The 25,264-nt window shown below is 41.0% G+C and overlaps 1 protein-coding gene across 1 annotated transcript; it reads right to left on the reverse strand.

The window, feature by feature from the left end:
• Positions 1-2,458: 2,458 nt before the first annotated feature.
• LOC309713185 (uncharacterized protein) lies at positions 2,459-14,234 on the reverse strand (the record flags this gene model as incomplete). The annotated part of the gene is made up of 2 exons (XM_082544588.1): positions 8,708-14,234; positions 2,459-8,531 (listed from the first exon to the last, which is right to left on the reverse strand). The coding sequence occupies exon 2, from the start codon at positions 8,339-8,341 to the stop codon at positions 2,459-2,461; it is 5,883 nt and encodes a 1,960-aa protein (XP_082400714.1). The 5' UTR covers positions 8,342-8,531; positions 8,708-14,234.
• Positions 14,235-25,264: the final 11,030 nt, after the last annotated feature.

Here is a 25,264-nt window from a genome sequence, read left to right on the forward strand (position 1 = left end):
GTCAGGAATGTTCCACAGCGTCAGCTGATGTGACTTGACAGCAACACTGTGATAAAAAGCCTGTGGGAGTTTTGTCATATGTGATTACACGGTCACTTTTTATCACTGTCAGAAAGACACTGGAAAGTCTATTTAATGGTGTTTGATAGTCCACAGGGATAAACACTGCTCTTACATAACTAACATTGTAATTTGGCATAATGTTGCTAACACTAACATCTTACATAACGTGCCATGACATGAAGGAATGTAACTTTTATTAGATTAAGAGGCTGTGCTTCTAACTAATAATGAAAGTTTATCTTTGTTTTTCAAAGAAATAAAGACGGGATAGAAGAGCAGAGAGGCTGGAGACACAGTATGGCTATGTCTGCACAGAATATCTGATGTATAGGTGAGTGTCTGGATAATGAGAAATAATAATGTTATTGATGTAGATTGTGTTTTGGAATGGATAAGGCAGACTAACACTGACCTTTAAAAAGCCCCACACTCAACCCTATTAAAAGTTTTAGACTATGCTTAAAAGCTTGGTTGGTGCCAGAAAACCAACCAATTTAAATAAGAAGATCGACCAAAACCCTCCAAAACTGTACCAGAAGCTTGCTAGGGGCTATCACGCGTCATCATAATTCTCCTGCCAATACCCCACTGTGAGATCTATCAACTCCCACTGATCTTAAAGTGTTTGTTCATATCTTATCCACAAGGTGGAAGCATTGTGCTACATGTAACAACACTGTCTGTGCCTTGCACCAGAGATCACTAGTACTGAGTCTTGTGTTATGACTTAGTTCATAATGGTTATGGTTTGTTTTATTTTTCTCCACAGCAAACATTTTGGTGACATCAAAACAAGAAGATGACTGGAGCAAACCTCTTGAAGTAACATGTAACAAGTATCATTCAGAGGGACGTAACCGTCATCAGGCATTTCTGTGATCCACTAACTGCTTCTTTTTTTAATTTGAGTGAAATTTTGAGAAATGCAAACCTTCATTTTCTCACAAAAACAAAAGCCATTAAACTAAGTATGACCTGAATACGGATGATCTGCTCCCAAACACCCATTTAGTATATGAAAAAACTGGGCAGCACACACAAACACACACACTTCCCTGAGTGAGGAACCAGCAAAGGCCCCTCATAAATAAGGGTTCCTGTATTTTCAGTGAAACCCAGTAGTGCATCTGGATCCCATCAGAGCTTGTGTTCTCTTTGCAAATGATCCCAAATGTTTCTAATTATGCCAGTGGAATCGGCACGAGGATGTTTGAGCATGCATGCGTATGTTTCTGCGTGCGTGTAATCACCCTAGCGGACGTGTACGCCCATACACTGGCCTCTGTTTATTCATGAACTGAGTAACGGAGATGGACAGCATGGTTTGACCTCTGCAGCCTCTGCTAAGGTCACTGCTCGTGGTGATGACGGATCAGTGAAAGATGGGCTGGAGATGGATTTGTGCGGCCTTTCAGATGTTTTCTAACCCTTGTCTTGTGGTGTACTAATAATAAAAAAAATCCTCCACATACGTTTTCCATACATTTGGATTTTGTGCATGACTCTACACAGAAGGGAACATTTCTTTAAGTCGCACTTTGTTGGATTTGAAAAACAAAAGGTAACAACCATTAATGAGTGACTTTCCCAGTTTTCACAGTAAAAGCATTACCAGAGTTGCTGTTTCTGGAAGCAGGTGTTCCAAGTTAATAAAGTAACCCCCCTTTGTTAGATTTTCTTTAGGAATAGTTTCTTAGAATGCCCATAATAAAAAGCGACAGCTGAATGACCAAGTGACAACCTCCAAAGGTGGAAAACAAAAACAAAGCCAACATCTTAAACCAATTTTGGTCATATAGGTAATATCCACATTCATGTGACATCGTATCTATCCTGCTCTCCTTGTGTGTGTACGCTACACAATTCAGCAGTAGCCTAACTCCACTCGAAATAACGCGCGAAGTCAGGATGTAGCGTCCAACTCCTTTTAATTAGTGAGTATTTCCTCATGGAGTAAAACTGAAATACAAATAACATAGCTAAAATTAACCTAGCATCATTAGCACAACAAAATTAGATTCCAATACACATCCATTAGCGTTAGCACACAGCTACTAAAGTATTCATCTACAGCAAATATTTCCACAAAATATACATAAAATACAATCCTACAATTCAATACAAATGAAACTTACAGACGGTGGTGTCGATGGCACAAACAAAAGGCAGATGTCACTGGATCAAATTTCCCCACATGTGATCCGCTAGGAACTAAACAAACATGGCTGACATCCTGTCACTTTCTGAAACTGGTTTTCAAAATAAAACGAATTTCAAAATAAAATTAGCTCATTGCAAAGAGCGCCTATATTGCAATAAATTAAGAGCGGAACACTCCCCGTCTGGTATCTGTTAAGATGCCATATATCAATATTCAAACCACAAGATAACCTTTTCAGTCCTGGTTCTTTAAAACCATAACAACCTCCGTTATAGGCCTGAGGTACACTTTGGCCACTCCGTCTTTGACGACCCGGATCTCGATCTTGCGGACCTTTCCATCACCACCGGGGAAAGTGTTTGTTACAAGAGCCATGGGCCAGTCGTTCCGGCATGTACTATCATCGTTCATCAAGACAACATCACCTCTTTCGATGTTTGGGCTGGTTTCTTGCCATTTACAACGAAGTTGCAGTGTCTGCAAGTATTCGCGTTTCCAACGATTCCAGAATTGGTCAGCCAATCTTTGCACTTGGCGCCACTGTTGTTTATACAGGTCCTTCTCAGTGAATGTCCCTGGAGGAGGTGGAACACTCTGCTTCTGAGTGAGAAGCATTGCTGGGGTAAGTATCTGAGGGACGTCAGGATCTGAAGAGACAGAGACAAGCGGTCTGGAGTTGATGATGGCCGTCACCTCCGCCATCAGGGTGCACAGGACTTCGTGGGTCAAACTGGAGGAGGGAGTACGCATCAGCATTGAGTCTAGGATTCTCCTTGCAATTCCTATCATGCGTTCCCACGCACCGCCCATGTGCGAGGAGTGAGGTGGATTGAAATGCCATGTACATCCGCGATTGTTGGTGTATCTCTGAACTTCTGACTTCGACAAAACATTTTGGAACTCCAACTCTTTGCAAGCACCAACGAAATTGGTTCCACAGTCTGAGTATAGGTGTTCAGAAGGACCTCGGAACGCAAAGAATCTTCTCAAGGAGTTGATGAACGAAGAGATTTCTAAAGACTCTATCACTTCTATGTGGACTGCACGTGTGCTCATGCAAGTGAAGAGAACGGCCCAACGCTTACTCTGAGCAATACCTCCTCTTGTGCGCCTGGCTATCACGGCCCAAGGACCGAAAATGTCCACACCAGTGTAGGTAAAGGGTGGTGAAGTGCTTAGTCTCTCTTGCGGCAGGTCTGACATCTTTTGTTTCTCTCTTTTCCCACGAAGCTTTCGACAGGTGACACATCCGTGAAGAACAGTACTCACGCATCGCTTGCCGCCAACTAGCCATATGCCAGCAGCTCGAATGGCACCTTCTGTGATGGTACGACCTTGATGCTCGACCTGCTCATGATAGTGTTTGATGAGCAACGTGGATACATGGTGTTTGCCTGGCAGAATGACGGGATGCCTTTCTTTGTCGCTTAAGTCAGCTAATGTCAACCTGCCTCCAACCTTTAGCAGACCATCTGCATCTATGATCGGGTTGAGTTTCGTTAGAGCGCTTCTCTTGGAAACATTGGCTCCCTTGGAGAGAGCATCTAGCTCTTCAAGGAAAGAAGCTTGTTGCACAGCAAGAAGAATCACTGTAGTTGCCTTGGACAACTCGTCAGCTGTGAGAGGTTTAGGGCACCAATGCCAACCATTACATCCATTGGTTCCTCGGCTGCTTGCCTTAAAGGAACAAACCACATGGATGAGTGTTGCAACTCCTCTCCGTATGGACTTCCAGGAAGAGAATTTCGTGAATCTCTCACAACCCAGCAACTTGTCCTTTTGACTTGTAACACAGGTTGTAACTTGTGGTCGTATCTCAACATCTGCGTCTGGGTTGATAAACTCAAAGGTCTCTTGTTGCTCGCTGCTTGGCTGTGACTTGTATAGAAATGTTGGACCCGTGAACCAGTTGGTTCTGGTGAGCTGTGAGGCTTGAACGGACCTAGAAGCATGGTCAGCTGGGTTATGCTCCGTAGGTACATACCTCCACTGATTCGGTTGTGTGGACTGGCGGATTCTCTGGACCCTGTTGTGGACATACACATAGAAACGTTTGGACTGATTATGAATGTAGCCCAGCACCACTTTACTGTCACAGTAGAAGGTGACTGCATTGATTTGGATATCGATCTCTTGAACGATGAACTCAGCAATTTCTACGGCTAGCACTGCCGCACACAGCTCCAGTCTAGGTATGGTAGGTTCAGTTGGTGGTGCAAGTCTAGCTTTTCCAAGAATGAAACCCACATGAACCTGGTCGTTTGCATCTGTTGTCTTGAGGTACGCCACCGCACCAATTGCTTTGGTTGAAGCGTCTGAAAAGATGCATACCTCTTTACGACTGGCATTGGAACAGGAGGTGGTGGTATACGCTCGAGGGATATGAAGATGTTGCAGTTCTTGAAGCGAATTTTTCCATGTCTCCCAAACCTTACATTTGTCCTGAGGGAGTGGACTGTCCCAGTCAGTTCCATCTAAGGTCAACTCTCTCAGCAACGACTTGCCTTGAACGGTCACAGGAGCGACGAAGCCGAGAGGGTCAAAAAGACTGTTTATGGTGGAGAGAATCCCACGTCGTGTGAATGGCTTGTCACTGACTGACACTTGAAAGGTGAATGTGTCCCTTTTAACATCCCAACTCAATCCAAGGCTTCGCTGTGTGGGTACTGCGCTTCCATCTAAGTAAAGATCTTTAATGCCCTTAGCATGATCTCCTGCAGGGAAGGCTTTCAAGACGTCAACGCTGTTGGACGTGATCTTATGTAGTCTCAGGTTTGACTCAGAGAGAGATGCTTGGGTTCTCTGTAGCAGAGAAATTGCCTCTTCCTCTGTGGATGTGGAAACAAGACCATCGTCTACATAGAACTCGCGTTCCACAAAATGTCTGGTGTCTGACCCATACTGCTGTTCTCCTTCCTTTGCAGCTCTTCTGAGACAGTATATTGCCACAGCTGGAGAAGGACTGTTGCCGAATACGTGAACCCTCATCCTGTATTCAACAATGTCCTTGCTGGGATCATTATCTCTATACCACAGAAAGCGTAAGTAGTCTCGGTGGTCTTCTCTCACGACAAAACAATGAAACATCTGTTCGATGTCAGCCATGATTGCTACTCGCTCTCTCCTGAAACGAATAAGGACTCCCATTAGACTGTTATTCAAGTCTGGTCCGGTGAGTAGCACGTTGTTCAGCGAGATGCCATTGCATTGTGCGCTTGAGTCGAAAACAACTCTGATTTGGTCGGGTTTCCTGGGATGATAGACCCCAAACATCGGCAAATACCAGCACTCTTTACCTTTAGGGAGTGGAGGGGCTGGTTCTGCGTGATTGTTGTAGAAAATCTTGTGCATGAAGGCAATGAACTGGTCCTTCATCCTTGGTTTACGCTCTAGTGTGCGAAGTAATGAGAAGAGGCGGGTCATTGCTTGCTCACGATTGTTGGGCAAAGGTGGTCTGGGGGGCCTGAAGGGAAGAGGAGCCACCCAACTATTCGACTCGTCCTGAAAAACCTCATCACCCATTATCTGCAGAAACTGTTCGTCCTCTATGGAGAAGGCACGCTTGTCATCATCCGCTGTTCTTGCAAAGACTGTGTTGCCGAGTGAGTTGTCGTCCATTGTAGTGCTACGGCAACTGTGTGAGAGTCCCTTGACTTGACTGGAGTTGACAGTTTGCTTGAGATGGATGTGGCTCGTACAAGGTCTGAACAATGATGGCCTTCCGTCTTCCAGTATGTTCGTTCTATAACAGTGGACAATGGGCTTATGAACCTTTCCCAAACACACATCACCTACTAAGACCCATCCAAGGTCAAGCCTTTCAGCAAAGGGTGCATCACCAGGACCGTTGATCTGCTGCCTCACCTTGTGAACCTGGAGAATGTCTCTCCCAAGCAAAAGAAGGATCTTGGCATCATTATCAAGAGGTGGGATTTTGCTGGCAAGGCTCTTGAGGTGCGGGTGATGGAGGGCAGCTTCAGGTGTCTGTATTTCATCACGATTATCTGGTAAGTCATCACATTCGATCAGTGTTGGTAGCGCAAGGCTAACTTCACCATTTACTGCTTCGATCTGATAGCCATTTGCTCTCCTGCCGGAGGTTGCGGCTAAGCCAGCACAAGTTTTCAGGATGTAGGGGTATGAGCCAACTTCTATTCCGAATAAGTTGAAGAACTCTGACCTGGCTAGAGACTTGTTGCTCTGGTCATCGAGCATAGCATACATTTTGATGGCTTGTTGTGGGCAGTCTTTAGGATAAACTTTAACAAGACATATCTTGGAACAAGATTTTGACCTAGCGCCATTGCCACAAACTTCAGTGCACAGAGCGCTTGCAACTGGTTCTGGGATAGTGTCCTCTTTTCCCGGCTCCCCGCCGTCACCTGTTCGGGAACTTGAGGCCTTGGTTGACAGTTGTGGTGGACCAGGATGAAGAGCTGTGATGTGCTTGTCACTGTTGCGCTCATCACATTTCAGGACAACTTTGCAGTCTCGTGCGAGATGAGATGTGGATGCACAGCATTTGAAACAGACGCCTTGATCTTTCAAGTACGTTTTGCGTTCTTCAATGGTCTTTAGCCTGAAACCACGGCATTTCTTTAAGGGGTGGGGTTTTTTATGGATGGGGCAATGCTTGGATATATCCTCTCTAGGATCTGGATCGCTTTGTGGGCCCTCAGAAACGACTTTGGTCGTATGAACTGAGACTGGGGTTCTTAAATTTGTGTGGCGTGAGATAGGCTTTTCTGTGACAGGACTGCTTCCAGAAAGAGCAAAGCTGGGATCGTTTCTTGTTTTAGCTTGATAGCAGATGAAGGAAGTGAAAAATGAAAAGGGGGGATAACCAACCTTGTAGTCCTCTTTGTATTTTGAGCCTTGAGTGATCCATTTTTCTTGCAGGTTGTATGGCAGTTTTTCCACGATGGGTTTGATGCTACGGGCGGTATCCAGGTATGCTAAGCCAGGCAAGTAGCCATCCTCTTTTGCTGAAAGTAGTTCCATCAATAGATCTCCAAGATCCCTTAACCTGTAATTGTCCTTGTTTGTTATTTTAGGAAAGCTGTCCAACTTCCTAAAGAGAGCACTTTCGATAACTTCTGGAGCACCGTAGCATTCATCGAGCCTGTCCCAGACCATTTTGAGTGCAGTATTTGGGTTGTCGATATGAACTGCTCTTAGGCGCTTGACATACACAGAAGATTCCTTCCCGAGCCATTTTAAAAGTAAATCCAGCTGTTCGCTTGCAGTAAGGTCCAAACCCTTAATGGTATTGGAGAAGGCAGATTTCCATGCTCTGTATGACTCTGGATGATCGTCGAAGTGGGTTAAGCCAGTGCTCACAAGCTCTTTTCTTGCCAGGTACTTCGCCATGTCCATCATCACTGAAGACTCTGGAGGGTATGTATGAGAAGTGTTGAGGTACTGAGGAAAAGTTAGCTCTGGCTTAGGGTAGGGCGTATTGCTCTTTTGTTCTTGCAGGAGTCCCTCACTGTTAACTTGGAGGCGACCATCTATGTCTGGCTGAGCTGATGGGATAGAGGTGTGAGCGGTTTGGTATGCATGCGTTACCTCAGAACTTGGTTGTGGCTGGAAAGGTGTGGGCCATGAGTCTTTCACGATATACTCTTCTTTAATGATGTACTTAGCCGATGGTGGAGGGCTCTTCTCGATGGGATGCTCTGATATTGAGAGATTGACTGGTTCATTGCGTTGGTTAAGCTGCATAGTTTGGTCTCTGATATAGTCGCTTACACGTTCATGTGTACTCTGCACCATAACTGGGAGACTTTTCCAACTAGGATGTGCTTCAACCTCTATCTCTGCTGCTGCTTCCAAAACTTCTGCTTGGGCAATTGCAGCTGCAGCTTCCTTTTCAAGATTTAAGGCTTCGAGATTAGCTTCTAATCTTGCTTTGTCGACTTTAATGCTGATCTCTCTCTGTGCGAAGGCAACACGTGCACGAGCAGCTTCTGCCTTGGCTCTCGCGTGTGCTGATGCTGCACTGACATTTGATCTGCTTGAATATCTGGAAACTGAACCAGTGCTTTTAACTGATGCTCCGTCTTGAGGAGGCTTTGGTTCTTTAAGTCTTGCACCTTCGGGGTGTGCTTCGTCCATGTTTGTTGACTTAGCTTGCTGTCGTAGAGTTGTTTTGCCAGCTGCTAACCGTCTTTTTACTATCCTGCTCTCCTTGTGTGTGTACGCTACACAATTCAGCAGTAGCCTAACTCCACTTGAAATAACGCGCGAAGTCAGGATGTAGCGTCCAACTCCTTTTAATTAGTGAGTATTTCCTCATGGAGTAAAACTGAAATATAAATAACATAGCTAAAATTAACCTAGCATCATTAGCACAACAAAATTAGATTCCAATACACATCCATTAGCGTTAGCACACAGCTACTAAAGTATTCATCTACAGCAAATATTTCCACAAAATATACATAAAATACAATCCTACAATTCAATACAAATGAAACTTACAGACGGTGGTGTCGATGGCACAAACAAAAGGCAGATGTCGCTGGATCAAATTTCCCCACATGTGATCCGCTAGGAACTAAACAAACATGGCTGACATCCTGTCACTTTCTGAAACTGGTTTTCAAAATAAAACGAATTTCAAAATAAAATTAGCTCATTGCAAAGAGCGCCTATATTGCAATAAATTAAGAGCGGAACAGTATCAATGGTCAATTTTTCATACAAGACAAATGTGTAAATGGTATTAAAGCTTGCTGTGATTGCTATAATCACTGTAATAATCAGAAGACCCCCTGCAAGCAAGCACTTGGTGAGAGTGGGAAGGAAAAACTATTTTAACAGGAAGAACCCACTGCCAGGACCAGGCTCAGGAGGGGCAGCCATCTGCCATGACTGCTTGTTGTGGGTGGATTAAACGATCAATTCAGTTTGTAATTGGATTACATTTTGGTTTTGGCTGCTTAGCTCTTTTTTTCCTGCTGGTAAAGGTTAGCATCCCATTTAACAGCAGGTTAAAGATGCTGCTTTGCTAACCAACCTAGCTAGTCAGCTGACAAACCCCCCAGGCTGATGGAAAGAACCAAAACGCTAAACTGGAGACTTTGAAAGAAAAGTCCAAAAATAACAGTGACATTTCTGACACACTACCAGCGGTTTAATTCAAAATGACAATGCAAAACCAATAGTAGTGACTTCCATCTTTTATATACAGTTTTATGCTGCAGACCTGATCATATCATGAATTTTACTTAGCACAAACTATAGCATTAAAGAATTATTTTACTTTTGAATAAAGATGGGTTAAATAACTAACTAAATAATATTCCTTAAAAAAATCATTTATATTTTTACATCTTATGGTTTCTGCACACTTCTCTGTGGCAAGGTTCAGCAGCTAAGGACATTATTAGCCAATGAAGGCAGTAGAACATTTAGTAGATATTTACCCAAACCTGGTGGGGAGTAAAACAGAGCATGAATAATGGACCTAAACTGTGTGTGTTGGTGTTCATGTTTGTGTGTGGCCAGAAACTTGGCAATAAATGAATGACACCAGGAATGCTTGCTAAGAGTCAGTTTTATAATGTGGCACTTGAGGCTCCAAAAAGTATTATTGCTTTAAGGTTAAGCTCTGCTTCCTGGAAAACAAAGCTGGTCCACACTTTAACCTTCAAAGGGTGCACATTTTCACTCTCATCAGTTAGTGTCTCTTGTGGAGAGACTAACACATCTTTGAGTTCTAAAGCCCTGAAAATAACCTGATAAAAACTCCACCAAGACAAATAGGCACCGTAACGCAGGCTGGCATGCCTCAAAGACCTCTCTTGTCTATTAAAGGACATTGTGCGGGGTTCACATTTTCCACTGTAGCTACCGTGACACACAGCCTCATCTAGAGGCAGCAATGGATGCCGAGTGATTGCATGAGTTTGGCTGCTTGCCTGCGTCTTTGATGTCACCTCTCGCTCAGCTATTTCCCCAATTAAATTGATTGTGCTAATGTGTAAAGTGGGCCGCCGCGATTAAAGGTAAGCTATGTTGTTTTTGAGAAGGGTTTCAAATCCATCACCATGGCTGCGGTGCCAAGCATCCAGCGACACAAACTCTGTGCTTGGAAAAAGCCCTCCAGCCCTGCTTGAAATATAAAAGGGAAATCATCAAATTTGACTTATTACTGGCAAGTGGAAAAGGAAATCCTAATTATAATTATATCCTGACCAAAATGGGACAATATTTGAAAATGAAAACATCGGTAATTGCACATCCTAATGGAGGTGTTTGCCAAAGAAATCCACATTTCTGGGGGAGTCAAAATGGCAGAGAAGACTGAAACGGTAATGGAGGGGATGTCAGTAAAAAGGAAGCAGTCAAAAGAGAAGAAAAAACAGTTCAATATGTCAAATAGATGAATAGAGGGTGAAGGACTAAGTGGGTGCGTATTCATATGTGCACACACAGACACATTTTGAGGAAAGCATGAGAATCAAAGGAAATGGGAGAATTACTCGGCTAGTTCGTAATGTGTCAACACTGTTCGGTGTGGGAGGTCGCCCCGAACCTGTCTGGAACTCAAGGGAGAAATTCAGCAGCTCTTTCAACGGAAATCCTCATCATACATCTCTTTAAAAAAGCAAAACAGCCTAACGAGAGGACCGACAAGACCCAAGCTGGAGCCAGAGCTGCGGTTGTCGCAGTCCATGAGGCGGAAAGGATCATGAAAGATTTATTCATTTTGATGACAGGAATCCAATAGCTCATGTGTCAAAGCTAAGAAGAAAGAGATACTGCATTTAAACATTATCAAATGGCAGTTAGAAGGTTGGTTTGTCCCCCTACCACAAAAATGACCGTTTATACATCTGCTGGGCGATGATAAGCTCTCTGATTGGTGTCAAAGGGTTCAGCAGTTACTTCATTAGATGCGATTTACAGCTCTCATGTTCTCTTAGTTCCACCCAGTGGGAGTTGTCCACACACTGACGAGATCCACCTATCCTGGGAAAGGTAATGTGTCTCGTGCATGTGTTCCTTCTCAGCAACACCAATTTCACACTTGGTTACACCCATTTACATCTGGGAGCTACACACTACATCAACAGCACGCCCAATTAAATGTATTGTGGCTAAAGAGGACGTCCAGCTCGCAAGACATTTGACAAGTACATAGCTCACCCTAAGGCCATTCTCTGAAAGCATTTAAAACTCATCATTAGCAAATTTGATATCGCAGCACATTTGCTGATTATCATGTATTTCTCTCGGTGCTAATGTTTGGTGCTAGCTAGCTAGCAGTCAGAGAAGTTACAAAGAAAGTTAGCAAGTTGTTCAAATGTTAAAAGCAAAGTAAGTAAAGGTGAAAAACAAGAGATAAATTTTTAGAAGTTGTGGTGAATGAGCATTGCTAACTGCTAGGTTCAGTTGTTTCATTGCTAATTCACTTACCATGTGCCACACTGCAGAGCTGCCAAATTTTCTTCATTATTTGTATTCGTAAATGTAAAGATGGTGAATCTGAGGTCTCAAGACAGAAAAATAAAACTCAATTATTCTCACATTCATTCCTGTTGCGTTGCTCATTGCACTGTTGGCCCCAGTGGTTCTTGGAAGAACAGCATGAACAGTCTTCAGTATTCTTGGGCTCTTTTAATGCCATAAACCAGCCTTTTCAGCTCTCACTCAACACCTTTTCCCAGAAGAAAACCATCTGTGCAAAGGATGAAGTGGCCAAAAGGAAAGAGGCTCAGTCTCTCTTGCAGGACCTTGTGTTCTTCATGCTTCAAGGCCAAACGTTCTGGTTATGAACTTACAGCGGTGGAGGAATGGTACTCGTTACAGACGTGGACAGAGGAGTGATGGGACTTTAATTTGCCTGAATCCCTTTACAGTGATGATAAGACCAGAAGGATAAGGTATTGTGTGACAAATTAACTCATTTTTCCAGAAGCTTTAATGAGACTTACGTAAGAAGAAGGAGTACAGTAGTGCCAAAAAATAGAGGAATCTGCCCCAGTTTTACATTAATAAAGGGGGAATAATATAAGAATGTAAGTTAACGTACCAATTTACAAAATTTAGATACAAACTGTATTCCAAAAGTGCAAGAGGTCAATCAAATAAAATAGTACAAAGGAAAAATGTCAAATGGTGAAACTGTGAAATTTTGTTTGATTTCTGTTCTTTTAAATTTATGCTCACTTTAAAATTAAACCTAGAAATTGAATTTAAAATAATTACCTTTGACACATGAGGTTTGTCAAGAAGGGGGGGGGATATGATTCAAATATATTATATGAAGAAGGAAATGAATTGTGATGAACAATGAATCTGTCTGGCATCTTGCTTGTCTAAGCAGCCGTTTTAAATTACTAATACTGGCAGCAGTAGCATAGGCAGTAAAAGTGTATATTTTCCAAAATAAGGTCAGCATTTGACTCTGCCTCCTTACTCCAGGAGTGACTAACTGTCTGAAATGTATCTGCCACGCTTGTTTTTTCAGCCAAATGCATGAAGCTAACCTTTCGTCGATTCAGCTGTTAATAGCTGATAACAATAAAAACATTTGTCACTTCAATGAGAAAAATTGTATGGAAGTGCTGAAAATAGGGATGGATTCTAGTCTATCCAGTAGACTCCCATGTAAAAAAAAAAAAAAAAAAAAAAGAACTTTACAGTACTTTAACTTTACAATAAACATGAGAACCATTTTCATTCTTTATAATTTTTCCCTCATGACCACTGCTTTAAATTCACCAGTAAACAGTACTGGTGTAAACGTTAAAGTATTAATATGGAAAGATAGGTTACGCTAACTAGCTGGCTAGCTGTCAGCTAACTCGAGTGCCCAGACATCTGGCATTATAGTAGAATGAGGTCATACTGCCAATTACATGCACTTTGTGATAATATGGTGATGAATTGTTATAAACCAGCTTAAACTTCAAATCTGTTGCTGTCTGTTGCAAAGCTGTTTCCATTTACATACGAAGAAATTCACATCAAACAGAGATTTACATTAGCGACTTACATTGGGAGTCAAGCCAACCTCACAGATTTGAAACAAATTCAAAAACTCCTCGAAGAATAGTAAAATAATTGCTGCAGGAGAACAATTAAACAACAGAATGATAGCAGCCTTGTTTTTCCGTAAGAATATAACCAGTAAGTTTTACTTATTGGTGCAGACTGACTCAGATTGATTGCAGTTTGTTAGCAATCCATCTGCGTTCAGTTAAATTCAGTTTTGTTTAAACAGTGCCAAATCACGATAACAGTCACCTCAAGGCGCTTTATATTCTAAGGTAGACCCTACAACAATATATACAAAGAAAAACCCAATAATCATATGACCTTCTATGAGCAAGCACCTTGGCGATGGTGGGAAGGAAAAACTACCTTTTAACAGGAAGAAACCTCCAGCAGAACCAGGCTCAGGGAGGGGCGGGGCCATCTGCCATGACAAGCGTTAATAAATTAGAGGGCAATTATTATCAAAACCTTTGCTGATCTGTATGAAAAATACTGCACTCAGTCTGTGACTGTTTGGAGTAAGATTGCCTCTCCTCAAGCAACCTGTGCAACTGCCTTGCAATTGAAAGCGATCAATAGGGGTTGACGATGTTGCATACTCAACCTCTGGGCGTTGCTGCTCACTGGAACTACTTTCAAAAACTGTGAGATTTTACACACTGTAACTTTAAGATAAGATACAATAATAATACTGAAATATATTTAAATTAAAAGTTTAAAGCCTACACTTTTCAGTGCAGCAGTTCATATTCTTTCTGTGTAATTGATTTATTTTTATTTATCTGTAATTCTGAGAATGTTGTGGCATATGGTACTCTAGAAAACTATCAATCCTGACCAAAAAGCAATACTTCTACTATTAGTAGTAGTAGTAGTAATTCTAAAGATGTTTTAAAATTTTCTAAGACAGCCAGGCCTTCATAATTCATTTGAACATATGGTTTAAGACACTTCTAAATATGTTCTTAACGTAAAAGCGTATTCAGGTACGAGACTGTCAATGAATAACTGATTACATTAGCGTAATTGGTGCATGTGCACTGTCAGTAAATGAGGGCTATTGTGACGCCAGCAATAACTCTGTCATCCGGGTGGCATCACCACATGAATGTATAGGGTCAAATCCATAAAGTACAACTCTCACTCGTACTGTAAAGCCAGCCCATCTGCTGTGAGAGCCGTGTCTTCTAGAGCTGTCTCTTTTTCTCTTTAAGCCCCCGGCTACCTTCGTGTCCAGGAGAAACAGACTAAGCTTGGACCCTCCACCTCGCTGGGGCAGTTAACATCAGCCCCAGTGAAACAAAGCGAGACTGCATCAGCCCCAGACAAGTTTTACAAGCCCAATACGCTCTCTGTCCAGGCCTCAATCAGCCCTCCCGTCTCCCCCAAAGGCCCTTTGTCCTCTGTCAGACCACTCCTTTGGGGCACATTAGCACTCACAGCTTGAGGTTTTACTTAAAGAAAAAAAAAAAACAGATCTTAGACAGGGCAGTAGCCAAAGATTGGAAATGTTTTGATTCTAGTTCTAGTGGTGACCACATCATAAATTTGAGGTTTCTGCCTGTGATTTATAACTCCTAAATGATTTAAACTGCTAAAAAGCATTACGGTTTTTGGCTCTGTTAAGGCAAATGTGTGCATGTTTTCTTTGTTCTAGTTTTTTCTTAAACTGCTCTCAAAATTAAAATGCAACAGCTTCTATGTGGAGCCTTTTCTTTCCACATATGAAACAGTCATACAGCCAGAAATCTCTACCATCAAATGGAAAAAGAGCTGCACTGTATCTATACAGCAAGTGGTTGGCATATTGAACCTCTTACACTTTGCTTACAAGAGGTATGCAGAAAATTCAGGTAATTTTATTTTATTTTATTTATACAGCATTGAATCACAACAACAGTTACCTCAAGGTGCTTTATATTATAAGTTAGACCATACAATAATACACAGAGAGAAAGCCCCCCAAATCATATGACCCCCTATGAGTAAGCGCTTTGGCAGTGGGAAGGAAAATGTGCCATAGGCTATAAATAAAATAGATGTGACAGTCAACACGAAGAGGTTGAGACAATTCAATTAAATTTTTTATACAGCACCAAACCACAACAGCAGTCGCTTCAAGGTGCTTTATACTGTAAGTTAAAGACTACAATGATACAGAGAAACCCAACAATCAGACGGCCACCTTTGAGCAAGTACTTGGCGACAGTAGGAAGGAAAAACTCCTTTTTAACAGGAAGAAACTTCCAGCACAACCAGACTTAGGGATCAGCCATCTGCTGGGACCGGGTGGAGTAACAGAGGGTAATTCAGGGCAACAAAACAGCACATTTTCTCAGATTAAACGTTCAGAAATTTTCTAAATTTCAAAAAGACACAAATTTATTAGACATAAAACAACAGCACCACTTTAGGTGGTACCAGTCAATTATCTCATCAAATTATAGCAGACTTTGCAGTCAGGCATTGGTAATATAATCAGAAGTATGCATACTTTGAGAATAGAATACAGCTCCCTGATTCGTACGTTCCCTCTGCAAGGCAATGCGTGCGTGCAAGGGCATTGCTGGTTGCATCATCCATGTCCTCAATAACAGCAACTGGAGGTTTATCCAACACTTGCAAAGTGAAAGGATGTGATTTTGAGACAATTTTGTTCTTATTAATTTTGTATTTTTGTGCAAATTTACCATTTTTTGCAACATTTTATTTTATTTTATTTTTTACCTGCAGTGGTTCTGATATGTTTTAGTAATAGTAATTTAGTACGGTTGTTGTTACAACCCTCATCAGCAACAGAATTTATAGTGGAAGCAAACAGCATTTTTTTAAACAAAGAGGAGAAAATAAATCCTTTTTCCTTTTTAGCAAATTTTGGTAAGTATTTAACTGCTAAAAAGGAACACGCTTTCATAAGGAGTTGGTGAAGACACAACAGGGTTTACAGATGAACATTTGCCAGGTGGCGAACTTAAAATGATAGCTTGGGTTGTTCTGTTTCTGCTAAACAAAGCGGCAACATGTTGACAGCAGTGTTTGCCAGGTGTTCCAGCCATCCTATGCCATCATTTTCATTCTGGTGCTTTTTAGATTTTTAAGCAATATTTTGGGTAATTTCAAAACTTTGTTAGTTTTTTACTCTATGAAATTCACGATTCTAGACATGGAGTTGACAAGTGTCAGTGCTGGGTCTCTGTGTCATTTAATGTTATGCCTTTGTTTCAGAGTTGTAAAATAAACTGTTGACAGCAATATTTTTAAACTTAAAATTACAATCTTTACATTTGTATTTTAGATCACAATATTTTACGTTAGGACATCTAACCATTTGTTTGTGAAGAGTGCTTCAAATTTGATATACAGTATTCTTTTATTCAGAATTAAACATATGATGATTCACGATATACTTGAAATGTATAAAAGAAAGCTTTTTCCATGTGGTCTTTATATAATCTATTAAATGACTGAACTGACAGAAAATGTACCATGTTGTTATATATATTATTGTTATGTTATTGGGTTATACTGGGATATGAGATTTTGGTCACTGTGCTACTATATTATGGCAAACTCCATATTAAGGATAACAAAGCAGCAACTTTATCTTCTGCTGCTACTTTTTGACTTAAAATTGTGGTTCTGTGGTTGATTCTCTTGGTTCCATTCAGCCCAGCATATGCTTTTATAGCAAACTGATAGCCCAATTAGCTTCTCACTACCTCTTTAAATAGATGGGCTGTGATCACGGTGCTATTCAAATCTGTAATATAAAGTAAGGACACGGGTCAACGACTGGAAATGTGTACATAGTGAGGGTTTCAGCGCAAGATGGAATAGAGTTGTCGAACATTAGAGGGCAAATTAGCCACATGCTCGGGGTTTGGAAATAAAACACTGCAGAGGAATGTAGTGTGACCACACCTCACTGCCCTCGCTGTTCTTTTATTTGACATTAAGATAATGGCAGTGAATGAAAGGAATTCCCACAGAACTCTTTTACCCTTTTTTTCACCCTTCTAGTTCCTCCAGTTTATTTCCCGTTTCACGTCCCTTTGCAGTTTTCTCTCGCTCCTTTCTCCCTTCCATCTCTTCCTTAATGTATCCCCGTGGATGAACAGAGCCGTAAATCTCAGCCTTGTATCTGTCCATCACATCTCATAAAAGTCTTATTCGTCCCAGCAGAAACTCGGACTCCTCTCCCCGTAAATGTTTTTTGGGTGGCAAAGATCCCTGTAAATAATTTGTTGCTATGTATTTTACAAATCGTGCTCCCTGTGTGATGTCCATCTTGTTTCAATCACTCCCCGGAACGGATGATTTGATGCACAGCATGCACAGATTGTTACAAGGTGGACTGGGGTTTGAATTGAAGGATGGATGCACGCATGCAAGCGCAGAAAAAAGAGCGACTTTGCATAATGCAAAGGCATTCTTTTGACCTGCGGGGTCAAGCTATCTCCGCCTCTTATTTGTGCTCCTATGGGCAGTTCTGTTGCTTTTCCTTTTGGGAATTTATGGATACAAAGAGTCTTTTTCTGCAGGTTCTGAATCATTTATGATTTTTGACCTCATACCCAATAAATTCAACCATAGAAAGAAACCTGGATGAAAGGGTCTGTTTGCATAAAATCCTTCAGCTGGATCAGCAAAGTTAGCTTCGATTACACAATAAAGACTCTACATATGGGGGTCATTAATGCAACAAAACCAAGATTCATTTTACACATTCAAATACAGAAATGTACTTCTTTCTAATTTTAACGAGTTTCCTTATATGTATTTTCTCCTTTATGTATAAAAACATATGGTGCCTTTCAAAACCACAAATTTAAGTCTTTATTATTTTTCATATAATTTTGCAGAAAGGGTGGCAATATTAATGTAAAAAGTATGAATTAGAGGATGATCAAAATCAACAGACATGAATTGACCAAAATAAAACAATCAAAAAAAATATTAATGCTTTATTTGTTACTGTATGGTAGGACAATATATTGAAATATACAAAAAATATAAAGCCTGTGATTATTGCTTTTGCAGGAGAGAAGAATTCTAAAGTTTCCATTGATATTTGAATAATAAATGATCTGTTATTTCTCCATTTGATTCTCCAGCCCTTGCTGTTTGTCATGTTTCTCAACCAAATGTGTCCCATGAACTCATTGCCATTTATTACAATATATGCAAATCCAGAAGATGGCAGTGCAGAGCTTCAGCTGCTGTCAGTAATACAGCCTGACATTATCTTGTGCTCCAGTTTGTGCTCAGTAGCGTCTCTGGAAGTCTTGAGGACTCAAGACTGATATGAATGTAACTTTAGTGCTACCTGAAGTTGATCCTAATATAACTGTAAGTATGTATGTTTTTGTGGTTGTTGTTGTTACTTTAGTTTTCTCATTTTTTATATGTTCTATAAGTTCAACTCTGTCCATCATTACAGAGAATTGCAGGAACTATCAGTCTAACTGTCTTTGTCTGCTTGGCTATTAGCGGAGCAGACAGACCATCAGATTGGTAAAGTATATGTGTTATTAGTGTGTGCATTCCTGTCTGTTTAGTGCGCATGTGAATGCATGGATGTGCATGTGTAATTGAATACGCGTGACTCTATGTGAAATCTGTGCTCTCGTCCTAATTGGGGATCCAAAGATGGAACCAGAGTGGAATCAATTATTCTGGTTCACTAATGGTAAGTCAATATGCCTTCAGCTCACATAAAAATAAACATACTGAATTAAAAGTATGTACATGTGGCATATATGTTAGCCAAAGTAATGTTAATGATATGTAATAAACTCTAGCTGAATGAACAAATAGCTAAAATTGGTAGCTAAAATAACGCCATTTTCTGGTATTCTTTTGAAAAATATCTCCAGCCACTTTAAAACCCAAAAAACAACGTCAGATACTATTAAGAGCAAAGCAAAATAGAGAAGTGTCTGATGTCAAAAAGGAGACCAAGTGCACACCTTTGACATTGCAATAGAGAATCTGTGTCTTTTCTTCCACACATAAACGCAGAAATAGAGTTTCTGAAAATCTTCACCCTGCAATTTTTCAAAATCTCAGTTTTCAGTGACATAAAACAGCATCTACATGCTGGCCAACATACATTTAAAAAAATCATCACAATATCCGTGTACAGTGTAGTGAAAAAGTATTTGCTCCCTTCCTGATTTCTTAACTTACTGCATATTTGTCACACTTACATGTTTCAGATCATCAAACAAAATTGAATATTAGACAAAGATAAATACAAAATGCAGTTTTTAAATGATGCTTTCATTTATTAAGGTTAAATGTTTTGCAAACCTACCTGGCTGTGAGTGATAGTCATTGCCCCCTAAACCTAATAACTGGTTGTGCCATCGTTGGCAGCACGAACTACAATCATGCGTTTATGATAATTGGCCATGAGTTTTTCACATTGCTGTGGAGAAATTTTGGCCCACTCTTCTTTACAGAATTGTTGTAATTCAGTCACATGGGGGGTTTCAAGAGTGAAAAGCCTGTTTAAGGTCATGCCAATACAGCTAAATCTCATTCGAATCCAGACTTTTATTTGACCACTTTAAATTTAGTTTTTTGTTGAGACATTCAGATGTGGACTTGTTGGTTTGTTTCTTATTGTCCTGCTGCATAACCCAAGTGAGCATGAACTTCAGGGCATAAACATTTCTTTCAGGCATTTCTGTTAGAGACCATCCATTACAGGAAGTCATCCACATCCTGACCACAGCCATAGACCGTCACACTACCACCACCATGTTTGACTGTTATTATAATGTTCCTTTTTTTATTAAATCCTCTGTTAGTTCTGTCAGTTTTATGCCAATTTTAACGGGACTCAAACTTTCTGAAGGTTCACCTTTGGTCTCGTCAGTCTACGGGATATTTTTCCAGAAGTCTTGGGGATCATCAAGATGTTTTTTGACAAATATGAGATGATGTTGTTTTTTGTCAGCAGTGGTTTTCTTCCATGGATGCCATTTTGTTATTGTTGAATCATGAACTCTGACCTTAACTGAGGCAAACGAGGCCTGCTGTTCTTAAGATGTTGTTCTGGGATCTTTTGTGACCTCCCGAATGAGTCGTTGATGTGCTCTTGAAGTAGTTTGGTAGGCTGGCCGCTCCTGGGAAGGTTCACCACTGTTATGGTAAATTGACTGATTCTTATATAGCGCTTTTCTACTCCCCCAGAGTACGCAAAGCGCTCAATACAACATGCCATATTCACCCATTCACACAATCGCTTTCTTCTATGATTATAAGTAACTCCATACTTTGATGATGCATCAGAAAGTGAGGCAGGATCGAACCACTAACCTTCCAATCAGTAGATGACCTGCTCTACCTCCTACAGCCACCCATACTGTTCCAAATTTTCTCGATTGGTTAGAGTCCCAGAGCCTTAGAAAGGATTTTCTACATTATACATATGTTAAAAAGCTCCATTCTTGAGTGAGGTTAACAGGCTTCTCTGCGTTTTCCCTTTTAGTACAACCTCTAGCATTCTGTTCAGAATCAGACACACTTGAAACCCAACAGTTGGTGAAAAAAAACACCTGCTGGACTTCATCTGGACAAACCTGGGAGGTTACGTCACTGATCTCGAGTTGCTGTTTCTCCCATCAAACCTCAATGGATAGCCACAGCGACCACAGCTTTTCCAGACCCTAGCGGCTGGCGGTTGGGAGCACGCTCAGTTGCTGCTGCTCTGTTTCCTGAAGATTTCATGATGCTTCACAAACCTGTGAGGGGCAGTAAAAAGTGATATTTCCATTGCGACCCATGTGTGTGGACGGTGGACAGGTCTATATGTGTAAGGATGCCTATGGTGGCCCCATGATCGGAAGGTCGGGGGTTCGAATCCACTGAACGGCTACCCTGAGGTACCCCTGAGCAAGGTACCGTCCCAGTGGCTGCCCACTGCTTCACTGAGTGGGTTAAATGCAGAGTGGAATTTCCCCACGGGGATCAATAAAGTATACATTATTATTATTAGGTCTTTCCGTATGAATAGGTGTGTAGTGGGTTATTGTCTGCTTCTGTGTTTATGAATGTGTGTAGATGTGACACTGGTTGCTCCATCTGCGATGACCTCATTGTAATAATGACACCATTATTCTCTCTAACTAAGATTCCATCCTTAACTTCAGATGACAGTTGAAGCTCCTTCAGCCCCAGCATATGTGTGTGTGTGTGTGTGTGTGTGTGTGTGTGTGTGTGTGCCAAAGACATATGCCCCAGGACACACAGCTGAGCCGGCTGGTGGAGGCTAACGTTTCACTACATAAAATGTGTCATCCTTTCTCACTGTGATGGATATTATATCCATGCCTCTTCCAGGTGCCTGGGCTCTGTTTGACTGCGTGTGAGCATGTTTCCTGACTTACTGTACCCTCGCCATGGTTTCATTAATCACCACCCTCAGACATTCTTTTTCCTGTCAAAAGAGAAAAAGACGAGAGACAGATGATCTTTGTTTCCACAAAAAAAAATAGTTCTTTAATTTCCGCAAGTGTCTTTCCTCTCCCAAAACCACTAAGTGGGATACAAAACACGATCTCTTCAGACTGCCAATACAAAAACCCCAGTGGCACTCCAGACGGAAGCCCATCCTGTATTGTCTTTAGATATGGACTACATCATATAGACTATGCATGTGGTTTCCCGGCTGGGTAAAAGTGCAGCAGCAAGAGGAAGACGAATGTTGAACAGACATGACCAAAGCCATTTATTTTTCGTTGCTAAAGGATAACATCTTGGGCCTTTTACAGCCCATTTACTGGGCTTTACTGGCACATCCATAGTTTCATTCATTCACTCACATATTACTCATACGTCCTTTTAAAGACTTGGATTAAATTGCTGTTTTTCTTCTATTTATTTGGGCTGCTGCCTTTAGGGAAGAGCATCCCTCTCCGTAACACCAACCCTTTGCATGTCCTCCATGAACATTCTCTGTGGTCTTTCTCTTTTCCTCCTCAGGTCCATACTCAGCATCCGTTGCCCAGTGTATCCACTCTGTCTTCTCTGCACGTGCCCAAACCATCTCAACTTTGCCTCTTTAACTTTATCTTCAGAACACCTGTCTGATACACTCATTTCTAATTTCCAGCTTGGCCTCCTGTCTTTTACTAGTGCCATTGTCTCCAAATCACACATCACAGAAAGCTATCAAATGCTTCCCATAATTAAGCAATGCTCTAACGAACATGTGCCCCTCAAAAGTACATTTCAGGGTTACAGCAGCTACTAAGACTGACACTCTGCAACTCAGTGAAGAAAAAGATGTTATTCCAAAGCAGCAGCCTTCTATTAAGTGCAATCTCACAGCAGTTTAGTAATGTGCATAGCACAGTAGAGCTCTACCACACAAAGTACACGAAACAATGCAAATACAGTTACTGTGGGGAATAAAACCAAAGCAAGAGGGTTGACGCCCTGCTGATATCAGACCCAATTTTGAAATAGAAATCAAGCCATGCTGTGTAAGCATTTACATGGGGATTGCTGTTAACTGCTTGCATCCAATTATATAACAAGGAAGTAGGTCTGCACAGCATCTGAACCAAAGCTGCTTTTCTCTGCAATAACTTGATAACATTTGCAGGTTTATGTTAAAATACAAATATGACCCCGTTGGATCCTTGACGTGCCAGGGTCTATAAAGTTGCACATTTTTGACGGAGCGTTCCCTGTAGCACTTCGGTTTCTTCCTGTGGGCATCAAATGACTGGCAGGAAGCAGAGTGTAATCTCATGATTTACTGATATGAAAACACAACTTGTGCACTTTATGGTTATTCTGTTAGATTCTGACACTCTTACATTTGTTTTCACAGTGAGCTACAGTGCAAAGGAGCACATGGATTCTTTTGAAGGTGGAAAAAACATTGTTATATCATGCTGCGCTGATCAAAAAAAAATACAGAAAGAGTATTAGATTTATAGATTGCATTCATTTATCATTCTTCAAAACACTGCACCCACAAATGCAGGACATTCCAAGCGATTTGGGGTGTGTCACCCTCTACATATTTCTGATCGTTGTATGTGTCTGGCTGAACTCCCGTGGTTTTTGATTCATGCACATTGAGAATATTCAGAGGTCGCTGAGGTCCAGCGAGAAGCGGAAAACAGCATTCCTGTTAAATGGTTTGAGCTTATCGACATGGAAGACACAAATTTCGGTTATTTATTTCCCCACTTAAGAAACAAAGTAGTGGTTGGTGAGAGTACTCCGGAGCCCCAGGAGACCAAGAATGACTGACCAGGATGGTTTCCAACAAAGATTTTCAAGTAAAAGTTGTCTCTTGCCAGAATGCGGTCTTATCACGTCGTAGAGTTCAAGGTTTGGACAACACAGAAAATCCTCTACAGTAAAGCCTTGAGTTATCCACATCCATTCTAGAGTTGGTGCATCTAATCATGCTAAATACTGTTTATATGTTCACCACGGAACTGATTTTAATGCATATTTTCTCTAAGTCTCTGGCTGTAATAGAGGTAGCAGTTGAAATTCTACTTCAAATTCAGGTTTATTTCTTCATGCCGTCATGATAGGTCTGTCCCAAATCAAAGTAACCAGCAATCAATTACAGAACAAAATGCAGCTACACGGAATGAAAAAGTCAGAATGGTAGACATAACAAGTCTTCCTAATCTCCAGAAGCCAGCCCAGGCTACCTGGCACCACCACCCACAGGTTTTTAAATGTGTTTAAGGAAAAACTGCCATGAAAACCTTCATGCATTTATTTATCCTGCATCCTTCAAAAGGCCTGGAACAAAATGTACAGTCTCCTACGAAATGCCTCTCTGCCAAAAGCCCAGCTCTTATTTAGTGTTTGGAGAGGTCATGTACGTTTTTAATCCAGTGTAAATCTACCTTATTTATTGTTTGTTTTATAAAACATGTATGCCCAAATGGTACTCCACATGTTTGGTTAAAGACAGATGTCTTTTGTTAAAAGTAATCCTACACAAATCAAAAACATGACTTCTTTTTTAAGTTCTCTTCAGGACATGGAGTTACTATTATTGATGTCTTAAAACTAAACGTAACCGCGGGTTTCTAATGCATTTTACGCAGAGATTTACGAAGTATGAAACATGAGCGTGAGCGATAAATGCTCGACTTTATTATCCAGTGCAAATGCATTTCAGAAAATGCATAATGCCAAGGTCTGGTTCACTGGGAGTGAAGAAAATGACAGCTGTGCCAGGCACAGGGATTTAAAACAATAAAGTAAAAGTAATTGTAGCTTTTCCCAGGCTTTTCTGTAATGATGTTCAGTTGTCATTGTCACTGTAGTTGAAAAGCTACAGATTGCAAATTTGGCTCCAGTTGCATCATTCATTTTTCATTTTTGATCAAAGATTTTGGATTAGACATTTACACACAATGTGATTTTGAGTCCAGTGTTAACATGCACAAAAGGACAAAATCTACACATGGCAAACTTTTCCATTAAAAAGGACACTCTCAACAGAAGATCATTATGGTGGTGGAGCCCACGGCATGATCAAAAATTATTCCAATCATGTGCAATAAACTTGCTATCCCATTGCCTCTGAAAAATGGGCTCGGTTGCTGTCTTCAAAGGGAGTTTGGTGCGTCAAGACTGCGATTAAATGGCAATAATCCAAAATCAGCCTGCCATCAGTGTGCAACTGAATGGGGTCAAGCTGTCAATTACATCCAATCTGTTTGTGATAATCCTGCAATTCACTGAGAAAAATTGGTTAAAATCACAAAACTGTTGCAGCAAATTTGTTGCTGTGTACATACAAATCATAAAATTGAATTCACATTAAACAGAAATTCACAAAAATAACTACACACATTCAGAGTTCAGCTAGTACCTCATAGACCTGAAACAGAAATTTAGGCATAGTTGCTGCATTGCAATGACACAACCAGCCATCGATTGCAACATGTTTAGCAATCTGTTTGTGTTTAGAAATCAGACTATTTTCAAACCGATCTGTCCGGGAGTGACTGCACTCAGTCTGACCCTGAATGT

This window comes from Aulonocara stuartgranti (genome assembly GCF_965226115.1).
Source record: "Aulonocara stuartgranti genome assembly, chromosome: 8".
NCBI lineage: Eukaryota > Metazoa > Chordata > Actinopteri > Cichliformes > Cichlidae > Aulonocara > Aulonocara stuartgranti.